The sequence below is a fragment of the Triturus cristatus genome, chromosome 6 (genome assembly GCF_964204655.1).
Source record: "Triturus cristatus chromosome 6, aTriCri1.1, whole genome shotgun sequence".
Taxonomy (NCBI): Eukaryota; Metazoa; Chordata; class Amphibia; order Caudata; family Salamandridae; genus Triturus; species Triturus cristatus.
Genome location: NC_140589.1, coordinates 667,380,015 through 667,393,895, shown reverse-complemented (window position 1 = coordinate 667,393,895; position 13,881 = coordinate 667,380,015). Strand labels below are relative to the sequence as shown.

Sequence of the window (13,881 nt, the reverse complement as noted above, 5' to 3'; positions counted from 1 at the left end):
GGTAGAAGAAAGAAAACTGGTAATTCAGTGGCTTGATTAATGTGAAATTGTGAGGTTACTTTAAGTAGGAATTTAGGGGTGGTTTTAAGAACCACTTTGTCTTTGTGCATGTGGACGAATGGTTCGTCTAAGGTTAATGCCTGGAGCTCACTAACATGTCCGAGTGTAGATAGGGCACCTAAAAATGCCAATTTCCATGATAGGAATTGAAGAAGGCGTGAGTGTAGAGGCTCAAAATGAGGTTCCATGAGTCTTGCGACTACTATATTACAGTTCCATGAAAGCCCAGGAGGAATACTGGGTGGAATAACGCATTTAAGTCCTTCCAAGGCGGCTTTATTGATTGGAATTTTGAAAAGGGAAAGTTGTCGTCTATTTTGAAGGTAGGCAGCCATGGCAGCTAGATGTAGGTGTATAAACCCGTACAGATAGTGTTTTGTACTGTAGCTGTGAAAGGGTCAAAATGTTTTGAGCGGCAGTAGTAAACAAAACATTTCCATTTTGCTGCATAGCAGGCTCTGGAGATAGGTTTTCGTGCTCCTTTAAGAATGTCCATACATTCAGATAATCAAATCCTAGGACCTCATGAGCCAGATCACTAGGCTGAGAATTTTGGGATCTGGGTGCCTGACTTCTCCATGATTTAGCTTGAGATGGTCTGGCCCATTAGGCAGCTTCTTGTGTACTACTGAAAGGTCTAGTAATTTTGTGAACCAAGGCTGATGAGCCCGCCCAAGTGGAAGCTACTAGGATCATTGTTAGAGATATCTGCCTGAGCTTCCAAACCAGAAATGGATGGAGAGGGAGAGGCGGAAAAGAGTAGGCAAATATCTTAGACCAACTCGTCCATATTGCATTGCCCATAGATAGTGGGTGTGGGAACCTGGAGGTGAAGTTTGGGCATTTAGTGTTTTCTGCTGTGGCAAAAAGATTTATATGATGGAAGTCCCACTTTTGAAAGTAGGGTAGTTCCCATTTGTAGACTTGTTGCTGCACCCTGGTAAGCAGGTCTGCAAAGTCGTTGTCTGTTCCCAGACGGTATTCCGCTAACAGGTGAATGTGGTGATGTACAGCCTAGTTCCAAATGGTCTTAAGACAGTTGTGAGAGTAGCATAAACCATGTCCACCCCTGTTTTTGAAGATAATAAATTGCTGTCATATTGTCCGCCCAGAGTAGGGCAACCTTGTGAGTCCCGTGAGGTAGGAAAGCTTTCAATGCTAGGTTAACAGCTTGAAGTTCTAGGTAGTTGATATGGAGAGATTGGGGCTTGACACCCCATAGGCCCTGTACTGTGAGGTATTGGAGTTGAGCACTCTTATCCTCTCTTTGAATCAGGTTGGTGGTGTTCCATCATCACCAGATAAAAGTGAGTGTGGCGGTCTATCAAAACTAGATCAACCGACCCTGTGGCTGTGACCACTGACGAGCTAGACATTGTTTCAATGGACGCATATGTGATCTTCCGTGGGGAACTATGGCAATGCAAGAAACCATCATCTCCAGCAGACGCATTACCACCCTGAGTTGCTAGTTGGTCTTAAACTGGGGCAATATTATCTGAAAGTTTGGAATTCTTACGGGATTGGGGTGAATTAATACTGATTGTTTGTTTAGGATTGCTCATAAATATGGTTGAATCTGTAATGGTTGTAAGTAAGATTTGGGGATATTGACAGTAAACCCCAAATTGTGGAGAAGATAGACTGTCACCTGAGTAACCTGTTGGCACTGATGAGGAGTGTTGGCTTTGGTAAGCCAGTCGCCCAGGAACAGGAATACATGGACAACTTGTCTTCTGAGATATGCTGCGACCACTACTAGACATTTGGTGAACAGTCTAGGTGCAATTCTTACCCCGAATAGCAAAACCTTGAACTGGAAAGGTTTACCCACTTTGACAAATCTTAAATATTTACGATGAGCTGGGTGTATTTGTATGCGGAAGTAGGCGTCCTTCATGTCTAGTGTTGCCATAAAGTCGCCTTGTTAAAGAAGTGGAATGACATCTTATAAAGGAACCACGTGGAAGTGTTTTGATAGGATGTATTTGTCTAAGGGCCTGTAATCTAAAATTGGCCCTAAAGACCGGTCCTTTTTGGGAGTAGGATGTACAGAGAGTATACCCCAGAACCCTGATGTTGAAGAGGGATGGGCTCTTTAGCACTTTTAAGGAGATGTGTTTGAACTACCTGTTTGAGTAATATTTGATGCCTGCGTGACAGCCTGTGAACACAAGGTGGAATGTTGGGTGGTGTGTAAATGAGCACCAGACAATAGCCATGTTGGATAACGGCTAGTACCCACTTGTTTGATGTAATGGATTGCCTTGCGGGTAGGTAATTCTGAATTCCGCTGCCGACAGGTGTTATGTAATCAGGGTGGTTGGAGATGGGGTAGTCACTGTTTGGTAGAGGGTGTTGCTCCATGGGGGAAGGCACCCTTACCTTTGGTGTCGTTTCCTCTATAAGAGCCGTGGTAATAGCCCATGGAGTATGACCCTGGCCTTGCTGCTTTTGTTGGGAGGTGGAGGACTCAGAAAAGGTGGATTTGGGGACTCCCCGGTATCCTGATCGATGAAAATACTCCCCACGGGTAGCAGGAGTTTGAAGTGCTCCAACAGGTCTGGTAGTTTCAGTAACTTTCAAAATATTTTCTAATGTGGAATCCACCTGAGGGTCAAACAGATGTTACTTGTCAAAGGACCTGTTTAATAGAGCTTATTGAACCTCCGGCTTTAACCCGGAGATCGGAAGCCAAACGTGTCTCTGAAGTAAACTACTAGTAGTTACTCCCCTAGCTGTGGTGTCTGCAGCATCTAACGAGCACCGGATGGAGGCGTTAGTCATAATCTTACCTTCATACACTAACTATTGACCGCTTTTTTTCTGTTCCTCTGGGAGATATTGAAATAGATCTTCTATTTCATCCAAGTGGGTGCTGTCATAGCGTGCTAGGAAAGCTTGAGAGTTGGCAATACACCTATGTTTGACAGCCTGAGCTGCAACTATTTTCCCTTCAGCATCTACCCTTTTACTCTCTTTCACTCTCAGGCCACTGGCGAAATGGCCTGAGAGTTGGCAAACTTGCATGCTGTGGTGGTAACGTACAAGTTACTTCGTTAACGATGTATCTGGTAGAGACGATTCTAGCCGCAGATTCCTTAACGTAGAATTATCCCCAGACGTGAGACTGGATCCGGAAAGTTTATCCCATAGCATCTCTGTGCGCCGGGGGCGTCACCTCATGACTCTGCCCTGACATCGTCCGCGGACGTGAAGTCAGCGAGGTCACATAAGTCCCACCCCGGCGCACTGACGTCGGTTTTCTTCGGAGAAGTTTTCCGCACCACAACGCAGAGCCATCACAAACAAAAACTGAGTATGGGAACAGTGTGCAAAAAGAGTTAGTGAAACAGAAAGGGAAGAAGCGAATGGTGAGGAACAGCACCATTAGGGACAGTGCCAAGCACTGCGTTACGGAAGGCATGGAAAGGAAAGAACAGAGCACTTTCTCGGAGGAGCAACACCGCACAGCGAAGGCGATTTCCCCCCTGGAGACAGAAAAACATGTGAAAAATGTTGGGCAGACAACAGAAGTCTGCAACCTCAAACTATAACAGTGAAGGGCAACAAGTCCAGAACAGAGGAGGAATCACAATTTATCCCAAGAAAACACCATCAAGGAGTGTCTTATCCACTGTAAAGAACTAAAGGCCGAGGCACAGCCAAGGTACCCCAACCCAGAGGACTGCAGAGGAGACAAACACCAAGCAATGCAAAAGGGACAAGATTATAAGGAGGCCACACACTGGAAAACCAGGGTGTAGGGATGCAGAAGTACCCATGAACCTACCATCCAATCACCAGAAAGGAAGGAGTGGAACCAATAAACAGAACTAAGCATCCTGCCAGAGGAAGTGAAAGTGGGCACCCGCAGAAGACAAAGCCTCCCACAGGGGGGCGAGTGCCGAAGACCAGCTGAAAGGTCCTTGCAGAACGGGGAGGAAGGGCGGGTTGTGAAGGAATCTGCAGCTAGAATCGTCTCTACCAGTTACATCGTTACCGAAGGTAAGAAACTTGTACATCTGATAGAGACTACTAGCCGCAGACTCCTTAATGTAGAATAGATACCCTAGCCATACCCAGAGGGGAGGAGGGTCTGCGAGAGAACCTCACCAGCCTGGAAGAGCACAGAGCCACAACAGGGGATGTGTCATGGGGACAGGAAGGACAGTCCAGCCCCCACCAAGCAGAAGCAAGCAGAAGAAGGAGAAGGGAAGGCCATAATACCACAAGCCTACCCGGGGGGCAAGGGACATCCGCCAGAACACCCAGAGGGACAGACGACACCAGGAGAGTACCAGAGGAAGAAAAGAACCACCCACAAAATCCAAGGAGAAGAGGTGGAATGGAGGCAGAGCCCGCCTCAGGAGAACACACAAACACAGCGAAGGGGAGAGCCGAACAGGCATCAGCCCCGAAGCAGGGGACAAGGCAGGAACAGCTCCACAGCCAATAAGCGCATATGTTAGACGGTAGACACAGATGCACAAAACTCCAGCAAAGCAAGGGACAGGAGCACACGAGTACACGCCGGAGCCCACGGAGGTGGACCAGGCGTGCGCAGCAGGCCGCTGGTAAATACTATGAAGTAGTGTGCCCAGAACAGCCGCGCGCCAGGCGAAGACAGAGGCAAGGAAACACCAGAACAAGCCCCAAAGAAGGACCTTCTCAAAGGCACAACCCGGCCCACGAAGAGAAGTGTGGCCGGCCAGGAGATAAAGAGGAGAAGAACCAGAACATAGGAGAACACCAGGAAACAAAACCTAGCTCCCCTGGAACACAAGGCAGAGGCCCAGGCCGAAACATCGGAAAATAAGGTGGAGACACCAAGACACGACGCCGTAGACGGCACGACAAAAGTCGGGTGGTCGACCCAGCAGATGAAGAGGGAAGGCACAACGCACAGAAGCAGACATCCTGCAGGAACAAGAGCAAAACGTACGACAGGCAGTCCCTGCAGAAGAAGGGGAGAAGCACCATCGGATACTGAGCAGGACAGAATCCGGAGCAGCGCAAGCTGCGCCAAGGAAGAAGAGAAAAAGAGACAGCACCAAGCGGCATACAGTGACGCCAGGAAATGCGAGGAACCCGAGAAGGTATCCACACCCGCCCAGCGGAGGATTGAGCTATACAAAAGCCAACAAGTACCCCACCTAGGGTATGACACGTCCCGAAACAAACCCAGTGAACACCTCTTAGGGAAACCCGCACCAGAGGTCAAGAACAGAAAAGACCTGTAGGTATCACCACAGGCGGCTTACCAATCAGCCAAAAATACACAGATGGTCCAACCTAAGGACCTATACTAGTTCTCTAACGGTCAAAAATCACACAGAAGTCGAAGGGCTGTACCAGCAGCCAAAGTACAGAGGGGCCAACGTAAGGACCCCGAAGGCAGCACACTAACAGGCCAACCGAATACTAGGCCCAACGAGAAAGGTGGGAGAATCACCTCCCGTAAGACACCAGAGGACCGACAAGCCGAAGCTTACGGAGGGGAAGGAGGACGGAGTCCAGCAAGAAGGCGCTGAATAGCGGAGTCCGCATGGGTGTTAAACTAAAGAACCCCATCAAAAGGAAGATCAACAAGACGCTCCCAAATATTCTCCGGAAAGACGCTATCACGCAACCAAGCATGGCGGCGGAGAGCCACAGAACTCGCTATAGCGCGGGACGAGAGAATCAGAGACATCCAAGGCAGAACGGAGAATAAAGGCCGCTAACTCCAGACCATCCAGCACACGGTGCCGCAGATCAGCACGGGCACCTTCGGGGGAAGTGTGAGACAAAAGGGACTCCCCGGAATCCCATAGGTCGGAGGTAGCCCTGGCCAACACACAAAGCGTGTTGAGCGCGCGCAGAGCAGCACTAGTGGAAGCAAAAATGTTACGCCCCCAGGCGTCCAACCACCAGGCCTCCTGTGATGGAGGGGGCAACACCGAAGGCAAGGACAGAAAAGCAGTCTGCAGGACAGGGCCCTGGGCAGAAGGGTGGGAAAGAAGGCAAACTGGGCCGTGCGGAGGACGACGGTGGCGGTGGAGGAGCGGCTGACGCACCAGATCCCCTGTAGAAGGACGCCCCCAAGCCCCAAGAAGAGAATCGTGGAGCGAAGCTTCGAACAGAAGAAGCGGCTCCCCTCCACCAGAGCCCTGGTGGAGAACCCCCAACAAGTGGTCCGTCGGAAGTGGAGCGACTGGGTTGCCAATCTGCAAAATGCCAGCGGCCGTGGTGATGGCCCTGACAAAGGCCGCACTCGCCTCCGTAGGGCGACACGGGGAAGAGAGCAACTCTTCCGTGGCCGAAGGCTGCAGACTATGCCGCCCATCCCCGTGTCCTGCTGGAGGAAGGAACAGCCAGCCCCTGTAGGATGGAAGGCCCATGGACAAGTGAGGGGCCTGAGGGGTCTCCGGAGAAGGTGGAGAAGTCGGCGGGGCAACCAACTGCAAGGAACGGGAGAGCGGTTCCGGGGGCCACGGACGCGGTGACGGCGTAGAACCAGCCCTGGAAGCTGCCGGGGAAAAGGCGACAATTCGGCATCCAGTCTCCGGTGAAGAGGAGACAAGGAGACGACAATCCTCCGGAGAGGAAGAGACATCCAGAGTAGAGTCGACGATCTGATGTCGGTTAGTCCGCAATGGGGACCGGCGTGCCCTCGATCGGCGCCGAAACATCCGCCAGGGATGCCGGGTCGACCTCCACCGCCACATGCCTCAGAGGAGAAAGGGGCGGGCCGGCGCCGAAGCGGCCAATGAACGGCGCCGAACCGGCACTGGCTCAACCTCCCGCCTGCACAGAGGACCGAGAGGGACTCAAGGTATCGCACCGAGTCCCGGCCTCCACCCGCGGCGCCGCCATGGCCGGGGAGGAAAGCAGTCGGCACCGGAAAGGCATCAGCTCGGCCTCTGGGAGGACAGCCGCCTGCCCAGAGGACCGAGAAGAACTTGGGGAAGAGCTGGGAGTCCCGGCGACACCACAGGGAACCACGCGGGGATTTGCAGAAGGGCGGGGACGCCGCGGGTCTAAGAGGGGAACACGGGTGGGCCGCATCTCGACGACACCACACCTCCAGACCCGGAAGCCGAACCTGTTGGCACTGGGTACGAAGCCGCCGGCGAGCCCGCAGAAGGCCCGTGCATAGCTGGACCGATCTGGACACGCGGGCCAAAGACAATTTCATCCGGAGCTCCCGCCGGGACTTCGGCTTGATGTGCTGACAAGCTCCACAGTCCGTAAAATCGTGGTGCTCGCCCAAACACCACATACAAATAGAGTGAGGGTCCGTCGCCAACATCGGACGATAACAAGAAGCACACGTCTTGAAACCCGAAGGCATTGCACACTCTTCCCCAACGCAAAGGCATTAAAGGAGGCCCGCCAACAGGCCAAGGGAACACACTTCGGATCCGCGTCGCATGCGGAAAAGAAGGAAACTGACGTCAGCGCGCAGGGGTGGGACTTATGTGACCTCGCTGACGTCACGTCAGCGGACGTCGTCAGAGCGGAGTCACGAGGTGACGTTCCCGGCGCGCAGAGATGCTGTGGGAGAAAAAAATTCCGGATCCCGTCTCACTCCTGGGGATAATTCTACGTTAAGGAATCTGCGGCTCGTAGTCTCTATCAGATGAAGGAGTCTGCTAGTAACTGTCTTCTAATGTAAATATGGTAAGAGGGTGCGGGTTTGTATTTCTCATCTACCCTAGGTGTGATAACCCTAGGCCTAATAGGGTCTTTAAATATGTCCTCAGTATGCCTAAGCATACCTTTTAACATAGGCAGGTACTAAGCTCTATGCGTGGTGGAAAGTGTATCAAGTGCTCTTTATAAAGCTCCACATTATGAATAGAAGCAGCCATTGATATGACATCCTGGTATGAGGTAGCATCTTCAGGAGGAGAAGGGCGTACAGGATAAATATCAGGATTCATGCCAGTAGGGGGATCTGTGTCACAGTTGTCCCAGGTATCATTTCCCAGTGTCTGGCTTTGGAGACTGGTCTCTAGTCATCTAGTGGCTCTCCTGGAGGAGATAGTGGTTCAGGAGAGAGTGGAAGTGGTGGAATGGGGGTGAAGGTGGTGGAGATGGAGTTGGTATAGGAGGTGGAGGGCTGGTAGCTTTGTCCACAGTCTTAATTTTTGTAGAAACTAGCATGTCTAAAGCTTCTTCAAAAGTAAACTTCCTTTTAGGTGGTGGGGAGAGGAAGGTATAGCCAGTATACATCCGGTATGTGCCTGGATATGATTTTTTCCTCTTCTGATCTGTTAAGTTTCTCCTGCAACTTGTGCAAAATTGGTTCCAACTGTGTTTCAGGACCAAGCATGGAGGTCGGCTTAGACTGGTTCGGCTCCAAGGCTTTTGGCTTGGAAGTAGACTGCGCACTCAGTGCCGAGGTGGAAGATGGTGTCTGTCGGTTCGGTATCAAAGATAGATTCCATGCCGGTTGGTGGTCTTGGTCCGAGTAAGTCAATGTAGATGTTTCGACTTTTCAGTCGCTGTCGGTGCAGAGCCCGAAGGCGGGCGTCAGTATCTGTTTTTCGGTGCCGACAATGGCTAGACAGCAGTGGTGGACCAGGGACCTGAGATTTTGAGACCAGCGGAGCCGAATTTTTTTTGGTAGGATTATGCTGGTGAACAGGAGCAGGGGGAGGTGTACCTACAGGTTGTTGCACGCTATACTTGATTGGCTTGGCTTCCTCGGAAGTCTCGGAAGGACTTGAAGGGAGCTGAGCCTGGGTAGGTCGTCATGCACACCATTGCGACAGATACTCTCACATAGTTAGCACGCGGCCCCGCTCTGACTCATTGAAGTCCAACCGCACCATATTAGGGATGGTTTTTATCTGCCCTGAAAGGTATCTATACACTTTTTGATAGTTACCAGGTGATTGGAAATCACATTACAAGGCACTTCACTTATTTAAGCCACCATGTAGATTAGGGTACACAGATCCTGACAAATTGCCACCCGGCCCGTTGCTTACTGATTAGGGCATGAAACATGTTGTCCGACCAGCTATCATAGACCATTAACTTCTGATGATAGCTAGCACATTTTTTACATAGGCAAGGGGACTCACATGTTAAACCTTTTTTAGAGTACCTCCTGACTTATTTTAACCTGCACCATCTTGCTACACATTTATTATTCACACCAATCTACACTTCTTTAGCCCCACACCTAGGATTCATAAAACATTAATGGCAAACCGAAAAGATCTCCGGTAAAGAGCCCCCTTGTGGGTGCCCGTTGGGCATTGCAGTGCCGGCCCAACATAGAGCCCGCTCGATGAAGCATGACACCCATCTGGGTGTTTGAGGGCTATGGCTCCTGAGTTGTCACACTCCCTGCTGAATCCCCACGATTCAACTGACCTGTTCATAAGATAATTTCTTGTTGTTTGCTATAAGAACTACATACCATCGTTCTTATGTTCATGTGCATCTACAGCCACATATGCCATCAAACATATATTTATATATACATTTTTCAAAGATATTTCGTTCTCGGATTCTTCATTAGACTTGTGATTCTAATTGCATTCAGAGACGGAGCTTGGTTTCACAATTAAAACAGAAATACTTCTTCTTAAAAAGATTCACAAAATATGTGCTTGCAGACTACCAGGAAAATATCACATTCAAAGACCCGACAAAAAACATTTCATTAAAAAATATTTTTGTTTTCTTATGAACTTTTATAGCAAATTGAAGTCAGAGAATCTTGCAAAGAAATTCAAATTTATCCGAACATAAGTCTAGAGGTAAACCTTTTAACTAAATTCTACATGGAACACATACTTATGATTTACTTCTGTAAAGTGGACCTAGCCAAAAGGCAGATAAGCACTTTACATACTACAAAGAACAATGCATATAACATAAATTGATGAGGGGTGAAAAGGAGTACTTGGTAATAATGTTGATAGTGAGATCGTTTTAGAGAGAGGGGTATTAACATCCTTTGAGGGATTTGAATAGTCTACAAAAATAAAATGTAATATGTGGATTAGACTTACTTGTGTAAATCTGTTAAGGAACGACTTGGGTAGCCCCTTTCTGCCACCACCTTGCCGAAAGGGATTTTGACATCCAAAGATTTTCGTCTTTTCATGTTCTACCTGAAAACTCATTCCCAACTCAGGAACATAAATTTCTGCTCGATGATCAAAACAGGCATTTAATCCTTCCAACACCGACTGGGAAGCCAGATTTAACTGTTGAATAAAACAGGAAAATCAAAAATATGATAGTATTTGGATCATAATTAAAATCACGCTCCTTAAATTAAAATTACAGTGCATGAAATGTTGCATATTTTGCAGTTATAATAAAGACTTTTCATACCTAGGTAAACCAACTGTGATTAAAGAACCCGTTAATCCAATGTTTGCAAGAAATAGTTTAGGTAGATGACAAATGAGTCATTGGCAACTCTGCTCTTTGGCTTGTTCACAGCAGCCCCTCCCTTCTTTCTGCAAGATCCCTGAACCCTATTCCCACAGTTTGGTCATCGTGGTTTATGTCATTTTAGATTTCAGATGCATTGCATTTCTCCAAGCAAGTAATTTCACACTTTCCAAGAACTGCGGAGTCATTTTAGTTGGCAAACAGGATGTTATTTGATGGAATGCTCACCAACCAAAAGAAAAAAAAACATGTACAGTCTTTTCTGTTTTGAAATGACAAAGATGAAGTTGTAAACTTCCTGAGAAGATTATGTCACACTAATACCTTAAACAGAGACCAATTAAAATGGCAGTTTCATTAACAGAATATTTTCAGTCCATAAACGTACATATGTTTGCTATTAATCACAAAAAAAACACAGTTATGGGCTCAGGATCAAACCTCACACGCAATTGACACTGCCAAACAGTTTTGTCTAAAAAGTTTACAAATTATGGACTACAACCACCAAATGTGCTGTAGCTTTCTTTTTTTCAGTGAAATTACCACTACATGATTATAACAAATGTTCCTGCTAGCTTTTACTGTGTATACATCAGGCCTGTAATAATGTAGAGTTACTTTTCGAAAAAGGACCAGCACAAGGCTAGGAATTGGGGAAATCTTTCTCACACTGTCAAGATGTAAGGGTTCTCCACTTAAGTTCTACAGTGTTGAAATGAATGAACGTCTGTGAGAAAGTGGCTCTGTATATACTGTTCCCCAATAGGTACAGTGTGTACAGAGTCCACAGTCCCCAGAGGTTTGGCAGAGGCTAAGGTTAGATATAACCTTACTCTCTAAAGTGGCACCTTGGTTGAGCAGTAAGGCAGTATCAGAGGACAGTGTAAAGCATTTGTTGCACACACTCAGTCAGCAAATGGTCTCACACACTCAATAACTGAACTCTAGGCCAATAGTTTATATATAAAAAAATATACGTTTGTTTCAATTTAGAACCAACAATAGGTATCAAAATATACTTTCTCAGAATGTGATGCTTTAGGAAAGTACTTTTGCAATAGGCAATTGGCTTTTGTAGAAAGTTACAGGTTGTTGCAATAGGCAACACAATTTCAAACACAATAATGAATTGAGTTCAATGGAAGTTAAGTTATTTGCAATAGATTACTTTCAGGATTACTTTTGTAATTCCAGGACTGGATCCTAGATTCAGTCCTGGGTCAGTTCTTAGAAACAAGTGATAAAAGTCGACTTAGTGACTTATGATTTTTAGACAATATTTTGCTATTTTAAAAGTTGACACTAAGAAAATATTTCATAGAAAACAGTCAATGATTTCCTATGGAAGAAAATTCAAGTTGCAGGTATAGTATGTTCTCGTTACTTTTGTAATCCAGTACTGGGTGCCTAGACTCAGTACTGGGACCTTTATCCAAAACAGGTAAGTAATTACGTTTTCACAATTTATACGATTTTTAAAGAATATTTAAAGTTTGCAGAAATCGACACTTCGAAGAAATTTCACAGAAAAGCAGTCAATGATTTCCTATGGAAGAAAATTGGTTTACTGGTAAGTACGGTTGTGAATATTTTTCATGGTCAGTACTGGGTACCAAGATCCAGCACTGGGATCTCACCCAATAGCAGGTGAGTATTTTCGTTGTCGTTACTCGGCTGATTTTTGGTGAATATTTTAGGTTGTGACAACTCCACACCAAAGAAATTTCAGAAGAAACCTGTCAATGTTAACCCTATGGAGAAAGGAATATGCTACTTACCAGTATGCATCTGTTCTTGGCATGTAGAGCTGCAGAGTTGTACACTTAGCATAGATCGCCATCTGGTGTTGGGCCCGGATGTTTGCAGTTTGTTTTTCTTCTTGGACAGTCTTTGGAAGTCACGAGTTTGGGGACTCCTCCTTCGGTCCTTACTGCGCATGGGCTTCGGCTCCATCCTCAGATTGTTTTTCGCCAACAGGGAAATGATGGAGCTTGGTAATCACAGTGAGAAACCCATGTGTGTAGTATCTAAATAAGATGTACTGAAACGGATACAGGTAGCCGGGGAGGCGGGTGGGCGTGTACAACTCTGCAGCTCTACATGCCAAGAACAGATGCATACTGGTAAGTAGCATATTCCGTTCGAGGCATATGAGCTGCAGATTGTACACTTAGCATAGATTATATAGCAGTACCCAACCCTAGCGGCGACCACCGGTATCCGTTGCAGTGGTTTGAAATAGTGTCTTTAGTACAGCCTGGCCCACTCTAGCTTGCTGCTTGGAATGCACATCTACACAGTAATGTTTTGTGAAGGTGTGCGGTGTAGACCATGTGGCTGCTTTGCAGATGTCATCTAAGGGTATATTCCCTAGAAAGGCCATAGAAGCCCCTAACTTTCTTGTAGAATGGGCTTTAGGCGGAACAGATAATGTTCTTTTAGCCTTTTGGTAGCAAATCTGTATGCATTTTACAATCCACCTAGCTATCCCTGATTTAGAAATGGGGTTGCCTTTATGTGGTGGAGAGAAGGAGACGAACAATTGTTTAGTCTTCCTGAAGGGTTGCGTTCTTTGTATGTAGTATAGCAAGGCCCTTTTTACATCGAGTGTGTGTAAGGCTCTTTCTGCAACAGATTGAGGTTGCGAGAAGAAGACAGGTAATTCCACCGATTGATTGAGATGAAAGGGGGAAATGACCTTGGGCAGGAACTTCGGATTTGTGCGAAGTATGACCTTGCTGTGATGTATTTGTATGAAGGGTTCTTGTATAGTGAACGCTTGTATTTCACCAACCCTTCTAAGGGAAGTGATAGCTACGAGAAAAGCTGTTTTCCAGGTGAGAAACTGTAGCTCGCATTTATGCATTGGTTCGAAGGGCGGACCCATTAGTCGTGTAAGAACTAAATTTAGGTTCCATACAGGGGAAGGTGGTGCCCTGGGAGGAATTACTCGTTTAAGGCCTTCCATGAAGGCTTTAATAGCGGGCACTCTGAAGAGAGATAAATGCTGTCTGTTTTGTAGATAAGCAGCGATCGCTGCTAGGTGTAGGCGTATGGATGAATATGCCAGGTTACACCTGTGAAGATGGAGCAGATAGCATATGATGTGCTGTATGGATGCATCTAAAGGGTTGATTGTATTGTTACGGCAGTAAACAAATCTTTTCCACTTTGCGGCATAACATGCTCTAGTGGTAGGACGTCTGGCTTCCATGATGATGTTCATGCAATCAGGGGGAAGGTTAAGGTATCCGAATTCTAGGATTTCAGGAGCCAGATCGCCAGGTTGAGCTGAGCTGGGTCCGGGTGCCTGATTTCTCCATGGTTCTGGGTTAGGAGGCATGGGGATAGGTGCAGTTTTTGATGTGGTACCACTGATAGTTGTAGTAGCGTGGTGTACCACGGCTGCCT

The 13,881-nt window shown here is 47.2% G+C and overlaps 1 protein-coding gene across 1 annotated transcript in view; it reads right to left on the bottom strand.

Annotated features, from left to right (window-relative positions):
* The window catches only part of MDN1 (midasin AAA ATPase 1), a 2,002,810-nt gene that overhangs the window by 1,248,811 nt on the left and 740,118 nt on the right, over positions 1-13,881 (bottom strand). Inside the window, exon 38 of the mRNA XM_085611158.1 lies at positions 10,077-10,274. Coding sequence (XP_085467284.1) covers positions 10,077-10,274 — 198 coding nt within the window. The remainder of the gene's footprint in view (positions 1-10,076; positions 10,275-13,881) is intronic.